The 22,245-nt window shown below is 37.3% G+C and overlaps 1 protein-coding gene across 1 annotated transcript; it reads right to left on the minus strand.

Moving 5' to 3' along the window:
- Window positions 1-3,444: 3,444 nt before the first annotated feature.
- On the minus strand, window positions 3,445-20,744 carry LOC125238531. Its single transcript, XM_048145865.1, has 5 exons — window positions 20,488-20,744; window positions 19,950-20,297; window positions 19,523-19,798; window positions 12,112-12,433; window positions 3,445-3,595 (listed from the first exon to the last, which is right to left on the minus strand). The coding sequence occupies exons 1-5, from the start codon at window positions 20,585-20,587 to the stop codon at window positions 3,445-3,447; spliced, it is 1,197 nt and encodes a 398-aa protein (XP_048001822.1). The 5' UTR covers window positions 20,588-20,744.
- Between the last annotated feature and the right edge of the window lie 1,501 nt (window positions 20,745-22,245).

Below are 22,245 nucleotides of genomic sequence, written 5' to 3' on the forward strand. Positions count from 1 at the left end.
GATCTGTGGCACGGACTCCGGCTGCAAAACCTCATCCTTCACTCTACCGTCACACAAGCCATCTATCACATCGCTCACAATATTTTCAAAGCATGAGGGATCCTTCTTTATTTCGTATTCACTCGTTGTGTGTTGCAAACAATCTTCCTTTTCGTCACTGTCTGACTGATGTTCATTCTGTGGTTCTTCTTTGATGTGCACTGCTAAGTAAAACGATTAAGATTAGACTCAGAACAAATTTATTTGGCAACGATTTTAATAGCATATACAAGAGTTAAGTAAACGCCATAATTACAAAGAAGATAGTTCTGTAAAAATTGCACCAGCGAGGCTGTTAGAATCACTGCCAATGTCGTGAAGCCAAATGCACGCGAGAAACACCCGGACACTCACCTCGCGCCGCGCCGGGCGGCCGCCGCTCGGGCTCCGCTTCTGGCTCAGCAGGCTCCTTCTTCAATCGCACAAACTCGGACACTTCAGTTACAAACTCCATTCTAGTTCCATACAAGCCAATTTTTGATAGTTTCACTATGTACCTATTACGATGATCAAAATAATATTAAGCACTTTATAGAAAACATTAGTGAATTAATAATGTTCACTTGTATAGTTTTTTTCTACATTTACTATCGTATTTTATACAAGATATCAATTTCTATTTACATTTTTCTACAACTACAACATAACCTCAAACACAAAATGTCAACTTAAAAATCGTAACAGACGGGCGTACCTGACGCAGCATTGGTCCGGTCACCACAATATACGATGTGTTCAGAGGTCAGTACAGACCTGTACATACAAATCCGGTGATGAATTTGTGATTAAAATAGTTTTTTTCGTGATGAGATCAAATAGATCGAGATGCCTGGCAACCCTAGCCATGTAAACATTAGTATCGGGAACTCCTATGCATTTTAATACGAAATAATTACTTACAAGTTTAAAATCTAAGTGGTAGTGTATTCAACGGAAACATAGAGGCACCAAGCACTGGATGTTTACACAAAAACAAGTCACTCAAGCACAAAATATCTATGAGATTCACCGGTAAGCCCAACATATTATCCGTTAAACACTGGACTTTATTTAAAATAAACAAAAACCGAGACCTATTCGTTTGTTTTCGGCAAAAATAACGGGACCGGTCGCAGATGATTGGAATATTATATGACAGTGACAGTCTGACAGCTGAAGAAAACGTTCCGTACCTCGCAGACTCACTACTTAGTGTTGCCAGCGCCAAAACAACCACATTGCAATCGATAAATCGATAATCGATTTGAAGTAAATTAAAGAACCAACTAAATACTACCTAAAATGGCATCCAAAACAAATTGTGTAAAATGCGGTAAGGAAACACTAGATAAACACTTTTTAAAGTGTTCAATTTGCAAAGGCTCATACGATTTAACCTGCGCTAAGAGAGGAAAACTTTATGATTTAATGGACAGGACGCGGAAAAATGCATGGATTTGTATTAAATGTAGACCGAATCCTAGTATTAAAAAAACTGGTACGAAAACTAGTACACCAAAACAAGATATTGCGTCTCACTCTTCTTCTACATCCTCAAATCAAAACAAGAAAAGACAAACTAAAAAAGCTGAGGGCAACTTGACAAAATCTTCACCCAAGCAACAGAAGCCATCTGACAACACATCATCGGCAAAGTCCTCTCCCCAGCAAGAGCATAAAGATAACAACTCATCTAACAAGTCTTCTCCCCTGCAGCAGCGACCATCTAACAATTCATCGTTGGCAAAATCTTCGCCTCAGCAGCAGCAACTATCTGATAACTCGTTGGAAAATTCTTCTCCCCAGCAACAACCATCCCATAATAATTCATCTTTGAAAGAATCTTCTACCCAGCAACAACCATCATCTAATAAATCACCGGATAATGTCACTGTACGAAAACGTCAAGTTCTTGTGCAAAATATGGAAGCAAAAGAAGTCGAAGACATCGTGACTATCGTGAGTCCTGCACAACCGCAAGGACATGAACCACTAGACAATTCATTTGATTCGTTATCCCAAGAGGAAGATGGCTCAGGCCATTCAGATTTGGAAAATACTATAAATACAAGCTGTCCTGAATTATCAATAAGTCGAAAGATGTATACAAATGCCGAAAAATTTCAGGAGGAGCACTTTCAAGTACAAAGTTGAAGTGATGGAAGGCACCCGACGTGGTAAACACTTAAAAATGAAAGCGAACTCACCGGGGGATGCGATAGATACGAAGACGGGCGGAGCGCCAAGCGACGTGCGTTCAGCGTGGGATCGAGATCTGCACTGCGCGGCGGGGAGCGCCGGCGCATCGGGCGGCGTCCAAGGCCGCGACTATCCAGGACCGGTTGAAGCGGCGCGCGGTGATAGCTGACTGCAGACGACACGGCCGGTGCCGGCGGGCCGGCCGGGCACTCGAACGAGTAGGTATTTGGTAGGTATTGATGTTTATGTTATTTATAGGATTAAGTATGTATTTTATCTATCCACATTAATGCGTATGTATGTATGTATATGTGTAAATTATTATGTATGTGTCTATTATGAATTTAGTGTTGTATTTAATTATGTAATTATGTTTATGTGATGTATTTATTAGGTATCGTGTACTATATAAGTATATATGTAATTTATATGTGATATTTATGTATATAAGTAAATAATACGTATTTATAAGTATATACATATAGGTGGCATCGCCACATCAGTCCCCCCCAGAGACCGTCTCACGGGCGATAATAATCTGGGAAGGTAACACGGCGGCCTGATCTAGTATTTCTTACTATGTTTTCCTTCTGTGGTTCTTTTTCTATTTCTTTCTTACTAACTGTTCTTTTTCTTCTCACAGGTTTCAGCGTGTTTTCTTTTTCAGGCTCTTTTTCTTTTCCAGGTGTCGACTCGTCTAACAGGTATGCTGGTTTCAAGCGATCAATGGTTACGGTGATGATCTTCCCGTTGACCCGTATTTTAAAAATCTTCTCTCCTCTTTCCAGCACTGCATGTGGGCCTGTGTATGCTGGCTTTAGCGCTCCACGCACAGCGTCTTCCCTCAAGAAGACGTGGGTGGATGATGCCAAGTCCTTGAATATGAACGTCTTCTTCTGACCATGCCTTGAGGTAGGCACAGGTTGAAGTTTGGTAGTTATATTCTTCAGGCGTGCTGTGAAGTCGGTGAGGTCATTTGTGGTGTCAGTGCTGGGCTGGAAAAATTCCCCAGGCAGTCGGAGCGGTTCACTACATAAAGACGACGGATGGTCCTCCAGTCCACTGCACACCTAGAAGGTTAGCACCTGACAAGCTTAAGATAGCCAAGCAGGAGTTACCAGTGAAGTGATGGAAGGCACCCGACGTGGTAAACACTTAAAAATGAAAGCGAACTCACCGGGGGATGCGATAGATACGAAGACGGGCGGAGCGCCAAGCGACGTGCGTTCAGCGTGGGATCGAGATCTGCACTGCGCGGCGGGGAGCGCCGGCGCATCGGGCGGCGTCCAAGGCCGCGACTATCCAGGACCGGTTGAAGCGGCGCGCGGTGATAGCTGACTGCAGACGACACGGCCGGTGCCGGCGGGCCGGCCGGGCACTCGAACGAGTAGGTATTTGGTAGGTATTGATGTTTATGTTATTTATAGGATTAAGTATGTATTTTATCTATCCACATTAATGCGTATGTATGTATGTATATGTGTAAATTATTATGTATGTGTCTATTATGAATTTAGTGTTGTATTTAATTATGTAATTATGTTTATGTGATGTATTTATTAGGTATCGTGTACTATATAAGTATATATGTAATTTATATGTGATATTTATGTATATAAGTAAATAATACGTATTTATAAGTATATACATATAGGTGGCATCGCCACATCGTAATCTATCAGGAAACACTAGCACACACAGTTTACCGAACATACACTCAGAAGTTCAAAATTTTATAGTCGAAGACTTAAAGGGACAGATTGAAAATCTCAAGGAGCAACTGTTGGGAGCGGATAGTGAAATTCAAAAGCTGCTGGGAGAAAAATATAAATTAGAAGATGCCTTGGCGGAAACCCGCAAAAAGTGTGACTTATATCGAAGTCTATTGAAAGGAACAGCACCGGTATCTCCAATGGTGACACCGAAAGTTCGGGCAAGAGGCAGAAAACAAGTACCGATAACAGATAAGCAATTCATTTCAAGCTACCTAAAACCTAACCAATCTGATGAATTAAAACGCCCAGATGAAGAAAAAAAGGAATGTCCGGATCTAGGTAAAGTAAAAAATCGGTCAAGACAAACTAGCATAGACGATCAAGAAGAACAAGATTATCTCAGCCTCAGCAGGACGCCGATGAGGGAGAGTGCCCGTCGGGAAGACATTACCTCAATGCGACCTGACCCGATATCTAAAGTTCACAAACCTAAAAATCAATTGTGTATTGTGAGTAATCAAGGAACCAGTGGAATTTTGAATGCCATAGAATATAACTTAGATAGAGAAGCTAATTACTGTCACTATGTTGCGCCTAATTGTAGCATTATAGAGTTACTTTCAAACCTAGATAACAAATTGAATAGTTTTACCATGAATGACTACTGCATCATTTTTATTGGTGAAAAAGATATTAATGAGTCTCAAAATAGTATCAATCTAGTAAACTGTATTCGAGAATCGCTAAGTAAAATCACACATACCAACAAAATTATTTGTCTTCCTACATATGTGTGTGGAGCGCTTATATATAATTATAAAGTGGAAATGTTTGGTAGCTTACTTGCGATGGATATGCAAACTAACCATTATGCCTATTTATTTGACACGAATCGGGACCTAGCTTTAGACATGTTTTCGGATTATTCGGGTAGGTTAACAAAATATGGAATGAGAGCAGTATTTTCTAGTCTTAGACAATTTATGGACGAGATTCACACCTGCATGAGTAATGATGAAAGTATACGTAACCAGTTTTTCGAGGCATCAATAACGTCTCGACTCAATGTTACCGAGAACGATTTTAGCTTGACTGATAAACCCACTGACAAAGTGGTAATTAATGTGTATCATCAGAATTTGTGTGGCATTAGCAATAAAAAACTCGACTTGGAATTATACCTGGATAGCTTACCTGTAGTTCAGCATTTTGTTTGTGTCACAGAACATTTCTTAAACAAGGTTACAGTGCCTCTTTTTGTCCTGCCTGAGTACTATCTAGCAACTTATAACGTAAGAACCAATAAAAAAAGAGGTGGCAGTCTAATTCTATCTCGTAACGATAAAAAAACTGAAGAGTTGTCAATGTGCAATAAACTGTATTTAGCAGAGGCATTCGAGGTTTGCGGCATTCGAGACGTCGAAACAAATATTAATGTAATATGTTGCTATCGTAGTCCTCGTGAGTCTAACTTTGAAATTTTTATGGAAAAACTAGAACTAATGCTAAACCACTTTTTCAACAAGAATTGTCTAATATGTGGTGATTTTAACATTAATTTACATTTAAGGGACAGTAGAAGTACAGCGTTGTTAACATTATTAAAGTGCTACAACTTCAGACCTTTAGTGATAACTTCTACTTTCTTGCGAAATAACTCAGAATCATGCATTGATAATGTGTTTACAAATTTAACAGAGTCCTCAATATTAAGTATAGACGTAGACCACAACGGTCTTGCTGACGGACACGCTGGTCTGCTGTGTAGAATAGAGACCGATTCCATGTATTCTTCAAAATTGCAGTCACAACCATTGATTCGAAGAGAACGAAGGTGTTTTAACGACATTAATAACAATAAATTTAGACTTAAACTGCTAAATCAAAATTGGTACGATTTAGGCATTAACAATTTTATTAAGAAATTTATGTACACTTTTAAAAGTAGCTTTAAGAAAACACTAAAAGCCTCAAAGGTAAACAGGAAATGTAAGTGGATATCGAAGGGCTTAAAAACTTCCAGCAAAATGAAACGATTTCTAACGATCATTGATAAGGAACACCTTGACAGTTCAATGGCTACATATCGTGGCAAGTACTTAAAGTTATACAGACAACTAATCCGAAATGCTAAAAAAAACGCTGTACAGGCACAAATTAATACAGCGAAAAATTCGAGCAAAGCCATATGGAAAATAGTTAACCAGCATAGAAACAAAACACCCTCTATTTCAAATAATAACTTGTTACTAAAAACAGATAAAATTATAAGTGACCCACAAGAGCAATGCAATATTTTTTGTAAAATATTTGATCACACTAGTGGAGGTGTAGCGGACCAACAAGCAGCGCTCAAGTTCCTACATCGACACGTGGCTAGGGTAACTGACGAGATGACCCATAGCGCAGTTACTCCATATGAGATATCTCGTTTAGTTAAGCTAATGGAGTCTAAGTCATCTGTAGGTTATGACGGCATACCGATAAAAATCATTAAGGATAATATTGATTTATTGGCAGAGCCACTTGCTAACTTTTACAATCAATGTTTTGAACTGTGCACGTTTCCAGATCAGTTAAAAATAGCTAGAGTACTGCCGATCCATAAAAGGGGACCAGTCAATATTCCCAATAATTACAGACCTATTTCATTGTTACCAATCTTATCAAAAATTTTTGAAAAATTATTAAAAGACAGGTTGCTTCATCATCTCAATAGATATCAAATTCTAAACACTCGGCAATTTGGGTACCGTAAAAGAGTTGGAACTAGTGAAGCTATTGATGAGCTAATTAAAGATACGGTACTTCAACTTAATAGTGGGAAGAAGGTAGCAGGGGTATTTTTGGATTTAAGCGCGGCTTTCGATACTGTGGACCATTCAATCTTGTTGAGTAAATTAGAATACTATGGAGTGAGGGGAAATGTGCTTAAATTATATCAGTCTTATTTAGGAAATAGAAAACAGTTTGTAGAATTAAGACACATTGAAAACAATTACGAGACGGTGCATAAATCACGTATGGTTGATATAAGACGAGGTGTTCCTCAAGGATCTATTTTGGGACCTATATTTTTTGTCTTATTTGTTAATGATTTAATAAATTATATCCATGATTCCATTCCAAATTTGAAGTTAGTGTTGTTCGCTGATGACACCAATGCTATAGTGTCCGCGGATTGTATAGAAGAACTAAATGAAATAATGAATAGCGCTCTTAAAGCATTTTCTTCTTGGTTTTCAGTGAATAATCTTACCTTGAATAGTAGCAAAACTAAATCAATTTTATTTAATACTAGTCCTAGATGCACCGATTCCTTATCCCTTAGTATAAATGGCGATATCATAGAACAAGTTGAGGTAGTAAAATTCTTGGGGGTTTTGATTGACTCTAATCTAAATTGGCAGCCGCAACTAGAAGAGTTAAACAATTCATTAAGTTCAAGTTGTTTTGCTCTGAGAAGCTTACGGGAAGAAACCAATATTGAACAACTCAAGTCGGTCTACTACGCCCTTATTGAATCTAAACTGCGGTACAGCATTAAATTATGGGGAAACAGTTACCTATATAACACTCAAAGTGCTTTCTTGGTGCAGAAAAGGGCCATACGAATTATTGTCAGAATACCGCAGTGGGAATCGTGCAAGCCGCATTTTAAAAAACTTAAAATATTGACTGTGCCTTGCCTATACATCTTGGTTCTCCTATCAGGGCTTGTCAAAAATTTGGAGGAAACTGAAAGTGATTATGACAGAGCATTGAGATTTGCAACGAGAAGAAAAGACCTTAAAAATAGTTTAGTGCCTAAATTAAAAATTGTGCAACATTCAGCAAGCTACCAGGCAGTTCATCTTTTTAACAAACTACCAATTGAGTTTAAGCAGATCTCTGATTGTAAACTGTTCAAGCGCAAGTTAAAGGCTTTTCTAGTAGAAAAATGTTATTACTCAATTAATGATTTTCTAAATGACATGTTTTAATTGGTTTGTGATAATTACTTATTTATTTTATTTATGTTTTCTTTGGTAATTGTATACAATGTAAATAACGTGGTTATAAATTGTTACTTCTGTTTTATTTTTACGTTTATTGCTATATAGTTATGGACATTTAGTGTAGTAAATACTAGTAGGATGAATATTTTTGTAGTAGTTTTAGTATTGTGTTGTATGTAATTATTATATGCATGAATGAATATTCGACACAATGTTTATTGTTAAGAATAAATAAAATAAAATAAAATAGCTGGACATCATCTCCAAATCTGCATTGATCTTTAACGTAGGTAAATAATATTGGACTGTAACCACAAAATAAATAGTACTTCTAGTACTACTCACGTAGTAAAGCAACTTATGGAGAAAAGTCACGAGTACAACCGTCCTTTCTGCATGGCATTCGTAGATTACGAAAAGGCTTTCGACAGTGTCGGACATTGGGTTGTGTTTGACTCTCTCCATCGCTGCTCAGTTGATGCTCGCTATGTGGATGTGCTCCGGGAGCTATACAGCTCGGCAACAATGCAAGTCCGGCTTCATAGACTCAGTGATCCAATATCCATCCGTAGGGGGGTGCGCCAAGGAGATACCATTTCACCCAAACTTTTTACGACGGTACTAGAAGACGTCATAAAAACGCTTAAGTAAATGGGACAAAACTGGTATCAACATCCATGGTGTCTTCTTGTCGCACCTGAGGTTTGCCGACGATATTGTATTGTTTGCCGAGACCCTAGAGAGCTCCAAGGCATGGTCGAATACCTGTACCATGCCTCTTTGAAAATAGGTCTTAAGATGAATATGTCCAAGACTAAAGTAATGACGAACATCTCTGGTGATTCGGTCTCAACCATTATGGTGGGGAACGAAGAGCTAGAGTCTGTCAAGCATTACGTGTATCTTGGACATATTCTATCTTTTGACAAAACACAACAGGAGCAGGAGATCTCTAGGAGAACCCAGCTGGGTTGGGCGGCATTCAACAAGTTGGCGGACATCCTCAAACCTGTTAACATTCCACAATGCCTGAAGACTCGCCTCTTTAACCAATGTGTCTTGCCCAAATATCAAATATGGACGCTCACTAAAAGGCTGTGCATAAGATCCGAGTTGCACAGAGAGCCATGGAGCGCGCGCGCCATGCTCGGTATCAAGATTCAAGATCGGGTGAGGAATGCCGAGATCCGTCGTCGCACCTAGGTGCTAGACGTGGGTTTCGTCATTACCAAACTAAAATGGAGTTGGGCGGGACATGTTGCTAGGCAGAGTGATGGCAGATGGACTAAAATGTTAACAGAATGGTGGCCGCTCACAGATGTAAGAAGCGCTTGGCATCCGTTAGCTCGTTGGGTGGACGACATCCGGAAAATTGAGGGTCACAACTGGATGAGACTAGCTTCAGGACCGGGACAAGTGGCGTACTAGAAGAGAGGCCTATGCTCAGCAATGGGCGATAAAGGGCTGATATGATGATGATGAAATAGTACTTATGAATAGAAAGGACACTTCCTAAAAAACCAAAGCTAAACAGCAGCTCACGGACGAAACCTGTGTCCGTAACACATCTGCAATCTATCTCTAAGTATCGCTCTTGCGTACTGGCGCACCAGAGCCAGACATGGGGTCATGTACGAATTGTTTGGCATGATGCCAAAGGCCGCTTTCTACCACCGCCGCGCTTACCGTCGGCTGCGTGCTCCTTCTCTCACCCCGGAGCCTGCACTGCACTGTGCGGTTTAAGAGGAGTTTCCTCCCGCGACCGACTGTGGAATGTTTCTTGCCGGTCCCATAGTGGATACCCCCCTCCAACTGAGGGGGTACTGAAATCTTCTCGAGGCTGAGGCGTAGGGTTAGAGCCGGCGTAGTTTTATTTGACGATCATAAACGCATTGTAATATGCCTACTTGGAAAATAAATATTTCATTTCAGCTCCCTGCCATTTTACTGAGGGTGTACAACATGGAATTCTTCAAAAAAGGAGTATACTTATATTATACAGATTGCGAAAGGGCCAGCATCGTGCAAGTAATACTTCTGGAGTTGCAAGCATCCTTAGGCTACGGTGACTACTTACCACCAGACGAGCCGTTTGCTTGTTTGCCACCATGTGGTATTATTAAAAAATCATAGGTTTGGAGATTATGGACGTTATAAAAAGAAACAATTTTACGGTTCAGTATATTATATTAGTAAAACACTATAAATGATAGACAGATTGATAGCGAGATGCAAAACTTGCAAAATCTGTGTTGAGTTTTTGGTGAATTAAGGCATGCATGACTTCATAACATGCATACAGTAACTGGTCGAAAACTAAAAGCAATATCCGTATAAGTAATAATATTTACAAATTAAACGATAGTGAATAAGAGCAAGTGTTGGTTATGATATAGGGAAATAGGAATGATTATATAAAAATAATGAAAATGTAAATGTAGGTATTATTTAAGTGTAATATAAAAAAGTCAAACTTTCTTTGACACTAAGAAAATGACTTTGTTATTTTGCACTAAATTATTTATCTATAATAAAGTGAATTTTTATACGTATATTTTATTGTAAGTGAATTAAGAAAAATAAATTCAGCACTTTCAGCGGTAATAACAAAGATGATTTGAGGTCTATTTAAAACATTGACCCGTAATAGCAATAAATTGATAATACAAAGGTAGGTAGGCATAATATTATGATAAAAAACTGTCCTTTTTCTAACCACATAAAGCCTGGAATCCCGCGGCATATCCACACTACGTGATCCACACGAGTGATGACCTCTCAGATGAGTTGAGAGTAGCGTTCGACATGTTACGATCTATTTTCGAGGATCTTTCTCAAGAGTGGCGACCCCGCCTCTATATGTCGAGAGCGCGAGGCACATGCTATATCGACTTAATACGTGAGTAACCCGCTTAAAATATTTTTAAATATGGTTTTGTATCTCTATGAATCTGGTCTTACTTCGGCATGGACCAATGTATGTCGTTTTAATAGAGACATAGTTATAAATCCTCTTTTACACACATCACATGAATATGGTCTTACATCACTATGGAGAAGAGTATGTAGTTTTAAATAAGCCTCAGTTCTAAATCGTTTTTTACACACGTCACACGAATGTGAACGTGTAACTCTATTGCTCCCCACAGACAGTCTTAAAAATTCATAATCTTAAAAAAAAACTTGTATTTTTTTTTTAAGATTATGAATTTTTAAGACTGTCTGTGGGGAGCCTATGAGTCCGTGCATGTCGATTTAAAACAGCCTTAAACTTAAATCTTTTTTTACATACGTCACACGAATATGGTCTTAGATCACTATGTATCTTTGTATGTTTATTCAAGTCAGAAGTAGTATGAAATCGTTTTTTACAAACATCACAAGAATATGGCCTTGTATCACTGTGTAATAGTATATGTCGTTTTAAATAAACGTGAGTGTTAAAGCGTTTTTTACACACATCACACGAATATGATCTTAAATCGCCATGAATCAGAATATGTAGTTTTAAATAATCCTTAGTACTAAATTGTTTTTTACACACATCACACGAATGTGAAGGCGCTCTATGAGTCAGTGTATGTCGATTTAAAACAGCCTTTAACTTAAATCGCTTTTTACATACGTCACAAGAATGTGGTCTTAGGTCACTATGTATCCTTGTATGACTATTAACTTCGGAAACAGTTTTGAATCGGTTTTTACACACATCACAAGAATATGGCCTTCTATCACTGTGAAACAGTATATGTCGTTTTAAACAAGCGTCAGTTTTAAATCGTTTTTTACACACATCACATGAATATGGCCTTATATCACTGTGAAACAGTATATGTCGTTTTAAATAAGCGTTAGTTTTAAACCGTTTTTTACACACATCACAGGAATATGGTCGTTTGTCACTACATAAACTTGTATGTCTTTTAAAATCAGAAGGAGTTTTAAATCTTTTTTCGCATACGTGGCAAGAATATGAACTTATATTATAATGAACTCTTCTATGTTTATTCAATCGGAATTTACTTCGGAAACGCTCTGCACATATTTCGCAACAGTAAAATTTTTCTCCTATGTTATCGCATTTAGAGTCCTTAGACTTTGACTGTGTTGAGTGTGTTTTGATATGAATGTGTAAGGTATTTTTTTGCTGAAATGATGCTCCGCATAAGTCACACTCATACATATTATGAATCCTAGTATCTGATTCCTTGTTCGGACTCACGTCTTGTGAACGTCGTGTCGTCGGCATGTGAACACCAAACATGATATGGTTTTTCAAATCCGATTTCAGTGCAAAACTATCTCCACAAAGATCACAAGTCGGTTTCCCATTGTCAACTCTAGTGTGTATATCCTCCGCATCAACTTCCGTATGCGTGTGTTGCGTGTCGTTGGCGGCAAGAGCCTCTTGGTTTCGGAGCCGTTCGAGGCGCACGCGGTCCTGGATCGCGTATTTTCGGCATAAAACCCGCTCCTGCTCTTGCTGGCACTGACCAACAAATGCTAAAACATTTTAGACAGTATTAATAATGATAAAATATTACAGACATATTTTTACTGTAATCACGTTAGGTACTCTGCAAAACACCAACAATTTTTCCACAGTAAAATAAAATGTTTGCTCACTTTTCTTCAGTTATATTTTTAATTTAATTTTTTTATGTTTCATATCCGTAAATCATTAAGAAAAGCTGCAGAAAGTATTCAAACGCACAGCCAATTTATATATGCCATTTTAAAAATGATTACAGGCACAACACAATACAAATTTCTATCATTTTTAGGGTTCCGTAGTCAACTAGGAACCCTTATAGTTTCGCCATGTCTGTCTGTCCGTCCGTCCGTCCGTCCGTCCGCGGATAATCTCAGTGACCGTTAGCACTAGAAAGCTGAAATTTAGTACCAATATGTATATCAATCACGCCGACAAAGTGCAAAAATAAAAAATGGAAAAAAGTATTTTATTAGGGTACGGCCCCCTACATGTAAAGTGGGGCTGATATTTTTTTTCATTCCAACCCCAACGTGTGATATATTGTTGGATAGGTATTTAAAAATGAATAAGGGTTTACTAAGATCGTTTTTTGCTAATATTAATATTTTCGGAAATAATCGCTCCTAAAGGAAAAAAAAGTGCGTCCCCCCCTCTAACTTTTGAACCATATGTTTAAAAAATATGAAAAAAATCACAAAAGTAGAACTTTAGGAAAATTGTTTTGAACTTGATAGGTTAAGTAGTTTTTGAGAAAAATACGGAAAACTACGGAACCCTACACTGAGCGTGGCCCGACACGCTCTTGGCCGGTTTTAATTCGGTCATCAACTAAATACACTGACTAGTGCTAGTTGTGACCAGTGCTAGTTTTCTTGGGATTAAAATAGACTCTCACTTAAATTTTAAGACTCATATTGAACATATAAATAATAAGATATCCAGTAGTTGCTATGCCTTATCTCTACTTGCTCAAACATGTTGAGAAAATATTGTACTAAATGCTTATTCAATTCAATTCAAAATATCTTTATTCATGTAGGCCTAGTTACAAGCTCTTATGAATAGTTCATTACATATATATTATGATCTTAATCTAACCTAATTATCAGAGCAATTTATTGTTGTAAATTATTGTTCATAATAATATTGAGTCTATAATATACAATTTCATATAAAAATAATCGTTAAACAAAAAATATATAATTAGGTATATGTATATATAAAAATACATGTCTAGAATATTTCTAGGAAAAATCCAATGTCCAAAAAAATACAATATTAATTTCATCAACAATAATAATAATAATAAACGTAAAAATAAGAAACCATTTCGAATAATAATTAATCCCACGTTGTTTTATCATTCATGTAGTCTTGTGTTGTATAATAAGCTTTGGAAATGAGTACACGCTTTACATGATTCTTAAATTTATTAATTGACAAGTCAGTAATATGATTCGGAAGTTTATTATAAAATCGAACACAATTACCCATGAATGATTTTTTAATTTTACAGAGCCGTGTGAAGGGCACCGCGAGTTTATGTTTATTTCTAGTATTTATATTATGTACATCACAGTTTTTCTTAAAATTACAAATGTTTTTATGTACATACATAATATTCTCATAAATATATTGACAATGCACTGTCATTATATTAATGTCCTTAAATTTATCTCTAAGTGAGTCTCTATGGTTCATTTTATATATTGCTCGAATAGCCCTCTTCTGCAGAATAAATATGGTATTTATCTCTGAAGCACTGCCCCAAAGTAAAATACCATATGACATAATGCTGTGAAAGTAACTAAAATAAACTAATCGAGCTGTTTTCACGTCTGTTAACTGACGGATCTTGCTCACTGCAAAAGCTGCAGAACTAAGTCTATTCGAGAGGTTAACAATATGGGGACCCCACTGAAGTTTAGAATCTAAAGTTATACCAAGAAAAACTGTACTATCTACCAGTTCTAATTCCTCATCCTTCACAACGACACTTGTTTGCTCATTCCTTACGTTACTATTAGTGACAAACTTAATACATTTAGTCTTTTTTTCATTTAATAATAAATTATTAGCATTGAACCAGTTCACTACTTTAGAGATAGCATTGTTTACATCACTGTGAGCTTGTTGCTGTCGTTTGAGTTTGAAAATAAGTGAGGTATCGTCTGCAAACAATACTATATCATGGTGGGTCTTTACAAGGAATGGCAAGTCATTTATGTAGATAAGGAACAGGAAAGGCCCCAATATTGATCCCTGTGGTACACCCATAGAGACCAATGACCCAGTTGATCTCTGTCCATTGACATCTACCCTTTGTATTCTACCATTTAAGTAGGACTTGAGTAAATCTAGTGCTGATCCTCTGACTCCATAATAATGTAGTTTCCTGATCAATGTTTCATGACAAACACAGTCGAAGGCCTTAGATAAATCACAAAAGATACCTAAAGCATCTTGTGACTCCTCCCAGGCATCGAAAATATGCTTAATTAGCTCAACACCAGCATCGGTTGTCGAGCGACCCCGTGTGAAGCCAAATTGCTTATTATGCATTAAATTATTAACGTTAAAATGTCGTACTAATTGAGAAAGAACTAATTTTTCAAATATTTTACTGAAAGTTGGCAGCACAGATATTGGTCTAAAGTTAGTGGGGTCAGAGTGGCTGCCGGATTTAAATAAAGGAGTTATTTTGCTATGTTTCATTAGATCAGGAAACTCGCCGCAGTCAACACTGTTGTTGAATATAACTGCTAAGTCAGGCGCTACAACCTCAACTAAGGATTTTACGGCATGGACGGAGACCCCCAGAGGTCACTAGTTTTTTTGACATTAATTGATTTAAATGCCTTTACTATATCTGAGGTACAAACATGTTCAAAATAAAGGTCTCTACAACACTCAGGAACGTTTTCCTCTAATAATGTGACGGCAGATAAGGGTGATGAATTTAAATCCTTAGTTGTGAATGCTGGTATCTCGGTGAAAAATTTTTCGAACTCTGTTGCTACTTCAAAATTGGAATCTATAATTTTGTTATCAATATTCAGTTTAATATCTTTTACTGCGTGTTTCGAGCGACCAGTTTCCACATTAATTACTTTCCACGTTGCTTTAATAATGTCAGAGCTATTTTTTATTTTATTACTAAGATAATTTCGCTTAGCGATATGACAATCTATCTTGAACTTCTTCGAATATTGCTTAACATGTTCTTTAAATTCATCACTCGTATTAAACCGCCGTTCTTCATACAAGGCATACAATGCACGTCTTCGTTGATGTAACTCTGCAGTAGCCCACTCACTAAAAACTGATGCACCACTAACTACGACCGATTTTGAAGTAAATATTGCATTATAATGTTGCAGAAAAGTGTGAAAGAATGAATTATACATACTATTAGGACTCATATCGGAAGACAGGAGGGTAGCGCCTGAACCAAACTTTGCTTCATTCGTTCCACGCGGTCGGAGGTTACTGGTACAAAAGTTATTTGTTTTCTCAAAGTATTTTTCCTTAATGTCTCAAATACTATCAATTGGCCTAAATGGTCTGATTCTAAGTTGCTAATTACATCTTTAGTAGTAGGAAAAATATCAGTGAAAATATTATCTATACAGGTGGCACTAGTGGCAGTCACTCTAGTAGGCTCCATAAAAATATGATTGAGATTACATGATTTGAAAAGATTCAACAATCTGATACTTATTGTTGAATTTTCCAAGATATTTACATTAAAGTCGCCGCATATAAGTATTTTTTTACTAGAAGATGATATTTTAAGTAGCACAGATTCCATAATTTTTTCAAAAGTTTCAAAATTACTTAATGGCGGCCTATACACACAGACAACAATAAATTGCTCCAATTCTACAGCACTTAGTTCTATAGTCCGTTCAACAGACATGGAAACAATATCCTTACGTTCCTTAAATTTTAACTGGCTATTTATTATAATTAACGACCCACCATGTATGGAACTATGTCTGGTGAACGAACTTGCCACCTGGTGATTATTAAATTGAGGCATTAATTCATTGTTTTTTAACCAGTGTTCAGTAATGCATAAAATGTCTACATAAAATTCGTTCATGAATAGTTCAATTTGTAAATCTTTTCCTCTAATACATTGAATATTTTGATGCACCAGGTGGATATACTTTCCTTGCTCACAGTATTGATTCTTATAGTTACTTAAAATTAAATTGCCAGAGACAGAATCTTTTGTCTTAGAAGCTAGTTTAAATCATTGGTTATGACTGGAACCAATTCCAAGTTCATACTTTGCTGCTCAATAGGAGCAGAGTTGTCTGCCAAATTTTTGGCAGAAATGTCAAATAAATAGGATAGCGATAAAGCTATTTGTCTTTTATAATAATTTGAAAGGTAACATTTACCTTTAGTCAAAAACACCATAGGTATATGGTATTTACTAACAAATTTGTTAGTGTCAATTATGCTAACCTTACTACTATATGTACAAAGATTATATAAAGCTACATTCAACTTATGTCTAGTGTTATTTTCTTTTTTTCTGCCTCTGACATCTGGTTACAATAGGGGAATGTAAAGAAAATAATTTCATGCACTGCCAATGAGTTTAATTGTTCATAATATTTTACTAAATTATTTTTGTTTACATTACCCCTATTCCCCATAAAGATAAGCAGTGTTGTCTTACTATTGATATTACTGTCGTTTAAAATTTGTTTAATGATATTTTCAAAGCTGCTATGAGGCAGACAGTTATTGATTGTACTAAGTCCCTTTAAGTAAAAATTTAAAAATGAGCTCATATTGCTCCCAATCTCATCACAGTACATAACAACATTAGGTTTAGGTGTGCTTTGTTGTGAAGTGTGGAAGGGGCCATTATCATTCATTTGCCCCTGCGGTAAACTGTCACACAGGCTTGGGTCAAGCGCACTGGTCGACAAATCTCCAGTCACTTGCTTACATGCACATGCCTGGGCATTTGTCAACGACTCAAACCGCTCTGAATTATGCTTAATCTGGGATATTAAATCATCCATGGCTGAAGAATATTCACTAATAACTTTTTTTGAATTCTCATTTATCACATCTAAAGATTTTATTGAATCCTCTAGGCTTTGAATTTTTAACTTTAATGCCTGTGTGTCAGTTTCATACTGTAATCTACTGTGTTCTAACTGAGCTGTATACAAATCTAACTTATCTACTAAACTTATATTAACTTTACAAAATCTCAATTTTTTAAAAAACAATTTATTAATTTTTGACATCTTTTGATTTTTTTTGATCAGTTTATTTAATTTTATATACTTCTTTAGTTTGTTTCCGCTGCAATTTACTAACCTTGGTGTAGTGGCATCATTGGTTAAGTCTGTAGTTACTGAAGGGTTTTCAATTGCTGCGGTAACCAACTGAGATGCAGGCCGGACCAGTTCCTCGAACAAGGTCTGAGTGTGTGCCGCAGCTGCTTGGTTTTGGGCCTCCCGTAGCTCATAGATGTGTTCGTGGGCGTCGTGCAGTGCTCTCTCCAATGAGTCGATGTCTTTCAGGGCCTGTTCATATGCAGCATTACACTCCATAAACCTGTCAACCGTCTCCTGAAGCCGGGCCCGCTCCGAGTTTACATTATTAAAATCACTCTCTAGTGTACACAGTTCCTTTTTTAACTTATCGTTTTTATCAATTATCAATAATAGCTCCTTCTCACTGTCTTCTCTTTCACTGAGCAATTGAGCACTAAACTCCTTGGATTGTTTTAATTCCAGCAAGGTAAGTTGGAGCTTATCACACTTCTCAGGCTCCTGCTGGAGAGCCGCTGCTGCAGCGGCGGCAGCTGCTCTGCGTGTTTGCATTGTAAATGGGTTTTTAAAAGAATTAAAAACAAAACAAAGCAAGGAATTGCCTACTCAAGCTCAGCGGTTACTTACATGAAATAGTGACGTTTCACTATGCCTACACTTGTTCTAGCCTTGTACAATGATTAACACTGAAAAAGAAACACAATCGGTACTAACTAGTGATAATAAGACTCAGAAAGTGTACAAAGGCGAACAGATATTTCAAATTTATAACCTATAACGGCTACAAACCTGAGACATCAAAGACACTTGTAAACGTCACTAAAGCACTTCACTACTTATATTTATACAAAACTTAATGTTAAATATACTAATTTCACGCTTTAAATACTAATTAATACTTAAAATATGCTTAAAAAATAATTATTTCAAAGGGACCTAGCAAAATCAGCTGCTTATCGTTTGACAGCCAGGGTTGCCATCCTTACTATGGAAATGTCTATCCCTTACTTACATGCAGAGTTATCTACTGGGGTAATTCTGTAGATGTACATAAAACATTCAAATTACAGAAAAAATGCTTAAGAACTGTATATCGTATGTACACAGAAGATTCACTTCGTGACGTATTTAAAGAAAAACGTATTTTGACATTAGCAAGTATTTATGTCTTAGAGCTATGTATGTTTATAAAGAGTCAAACTGCATATTTTGTTAAAAAGTCATCATTAAAAAATAATATAAGAGACCAATATTGTGTTTTATTTTTCGTTCTAGGTTCCTGACCTATCCTTCCAAAAATTAAATCAAAAATCACCGAACACTCGTTTAAAAAAAAAAAAGTCAAAAGTCACCATGACATTGGCAGAATCCACCTGGCTCAAAATATCAAGGAGTAAAAGCCATGATAGAGAAAAAAAAAAGAGACCAATACAAATATGACCTATATCTTCCACGGGTTAACAACTCTATGAACAAAAAGAGCATGTTTATTATGGCTATCCATATTTTCCACCATTTTCCTCTCAATATCAAAGCGCTAGACGGAATTATGTTTAAATGTAAGCTCAAGAGTTGGCTGATTGAGCAAGTGTTTTATGACACAAAATAATTTTTTGCTAGTTAATAAGACACCTATGTAATGTTAGATAATAAGCTTAGTTATAAAATGGGTAGGTTACCTACCATAATTGTACGCCCTATCAGGCAACTGTTGATACTTCTTGTATAAAAAAAGCACCTATGCATGTACACAGTTATACAATAAAATTCTATTCTATTCTATTCACTCACCATTGCCCTGCGCACCGCCTTCCTGTTCCATGCTCGGAGGTCTGTGGATATGATCTATGACATGTTTCACTAAATCTGATTTTACACTGTGTCTCTCACCACAAATATCACATAATGGTTCTTTCTCTTCAGTGTGAAATTCACCTCTAAATGTAAATTTATCAGTATCGGACTCAGTGTCACTACTAGTTGTGCCTTGTCGCTTAGCGAGCACATCAATGTGTGGGATGCGTTCAAGTGTCACAGAGCAATCTCGAATCGTATGGCCAATGCGATCTGCACAACAAACATCAAATTACGGTCAATCTCTGTAGATATGATGCTAAATTTAAATCTTTCTTATTTACTCAAGGATTAAACATTTGGCATAATATAGAACTAGTACCAATATAGGGAGTGCATCATTACACAAGAATTCAGAACTTACCATAAACTACTAGAGTGACATCAGGGCGATATGGGCACTCCGCACCCAGCACAAGCTCGTCTTTAACATCATGGTCCGTGTACAGGCCGGCCAGCATGGCTGCTTCGCTCACACACTCCATGTTCGAGCAGGAGGCTGTCTGTGGGATCTGTGGCACAGACTCCGGCTTTATAACCTCATCCTTGACTCTACCGTCACACAAGCCATATATCACATCGCTCACAATATTTTCAAAGCATGAGGGATCTTCCTTTATTTCGTATTCACTCGTTGTGTGTTGCAAACAATCTTCTATTTCGTCACTGTCTGACTGATGTTCATTCTGTGGTTCTTCTTTGATGTGCACTGCTAAGTAAAACGATTAAGATTAGACTCAGAACAAATTTACTTGGCAACAATTTTAATAGCATATACAAGAGTTAAGTAAACGCCATAATTACAATGAAGATAGTTTTGTAAACATTGCACCGGCGAGGCTGTTAGAATCACTGCCAATGTCGTTAAGCCAAATGCACGCGAGAAACACCCGGACACTCACCTCGCGCCGCGCCGGGCGGCCGCCGCTCGGGCTTCGCTTCTGGCTCAGCGGGCTCCTCCTTCAATCGCAAAAACTCGGACGCTTCGGTTACATACTCCATTCTAGCAAACAAGTCAATTTTTGACAGTTACACTATGTACCTATTACGATGATCAAAATAATGTTAAGCACTTTATAGAAAACACTAGCTTTCACCCGCAGCTTCACTCGCGTTAAAATCGAAATTGTGGAATGCTCCATACAAACTTCCACCCCCCATTTTAGGAAAGTGTGGGGTTAGAAAGAGACAAAAAGTAGCCTATGTCACTCTCCATCGCTTCAACTATCTTCACTTGAAAAATTACGTTAATTCGTCGCTCCGTTTTGCCGTGAAAGACGGACAAACAAACTGACACACACACTTTCTCATTTATAATATTAGTATGGATTAGTGAATTAATAATGTTCACCTGTATTGTTTTTTTCTACATTTCTATCTATCGTATTTTATTCAAGATATCAACTTCTATTTACATTTTTCTACAACTACAAGTACTACAACATAACCTCAAACACAAAATGTCAACTTAAAAATCGTAACAGACGGGCGTACTTGGCTTGACTCCAGCATTGGTGCGATCCGATCACCACAACATACCGATGTGTTAACTGTTAAGAGGTGTGCACAGACCCGTCTGTACTGTACCCGGTGATGAATAATTTGTGATTAAAAGCTTTGTGCTAATGGGAAAGTGGGGAAATAGATGAAATCTTTAAAAGTTCCTCTTTTTTTCTGATGATAGGAATAATAACCATTTCAATATACAAAAAAAAGTTGCTGATTTATGTTCGTGATTAAATCGCATTAGTAGAAATCGTCTCTAAATCTGCATGGGTTTTTAATGAAAATAAAAAATATTGTGATGTAGACTGAAATCACAAAATAAATAGTGCTTATGAAGTTATGACTTACTTCCTAAAAAAAACCGAAGCTCACGGACGAAATCTACTGGTGCTACTGTACCTAGTCTTACTGTGGTCCCTGACTCATCAGGTGCCTACATGTTTTGTTGTGGTCATAGGTTGTGGTGACTGGTCATGCGTCATAAACGAATAGTTCGACATGATGCCAATAACCTGGTAGCCACCGTCTACCACCGCACCGATTGCCGTAGGCTGGGTGCTAATTCTTACCCCCCGAAGCCTGCACTGCACTGTGCGGTTTAAGAGGAATTATTTCCCCCCGAGAACGCTCCGAACTGTGGAATGACCTGCCGAGGTTTTACTGAGGGTCTACAGTATAGAGTTCTTCGAAAAAGGAGTATACAGATTGGCAACGCGCAAGTTACACATCTGGAGTTGCACGCGTCCTTAGGCTACGGTGACTGCTTGCCACCAGACGCGCCGTATGCTTGTTTGCCACCATGTGGTTTTATTAAAAAAATCATAGGTTTGGGGATTATGAAGGTTATAAAAAGAAACAATTTACGGTTTAGTGTTTTACTTATATTTATTTATAAAACACGGTCAAATGATAGACAGATAGAGTAGCAAAACTTGAAAAATCTTTATGTTGACTTTGTAGCAGCACAGCACAGAGGCCCTTTCAGACAATTTACTCTAAATGTAATGTGACACTAACCGGCGATTATCCCTGCACCCAAGGACAAGCCCCGGTTATAGTGTTAACTGTCGAAAGAAAAATGTAATAATTTTTAAGAAAAAAAACCGCCTTCCTTTGGGGTTCTGGTGATAAATACTTTCAAATGTTGGATCATG

Source organism: Leguminivora glycinivorella, chromosome 24 (assembly GCF_023078275.1).
Source record: "Leguminivora glycinivorella isolate SPB_JAAS2020 chromosome 24, LegGlyc_1.1, whole genome shotgun sequence".
Classification (NCBI taxonomy): domain Eukaryota; kingdom Metazoa; phylum Arthropoda; class Insecta; order Lepidoptera; family Tortricidae; genus Leguminivora; species Leguminivora glycinivorella.

Excerpts from the sequence above, each read along its gene's own strand:
- LOC125238531 (XM_048145865.1), bottom strand. The coding sequence starts at position 20,587 with ATGGAGTATGTAACCGAAGCGTCCGAGTTTTTGCGATTGAAGGAGGAG. Across the intron at positions 19,799-19,949 it reads TGTCACTCTAGTAGTTTATG|ATCGCATTGGCCATACGATT; the intron begins GTAAGTTCTGAA and ends TTTGTTGTGCAG. Across the intron at positions 3,596-12,111 it reads GATACTAGGATTCATAATAT|TGCCCGGCCGGCCCGCCGGC; the intron begins GTATGAGTGTGA and ends TACTCGTTCGAG.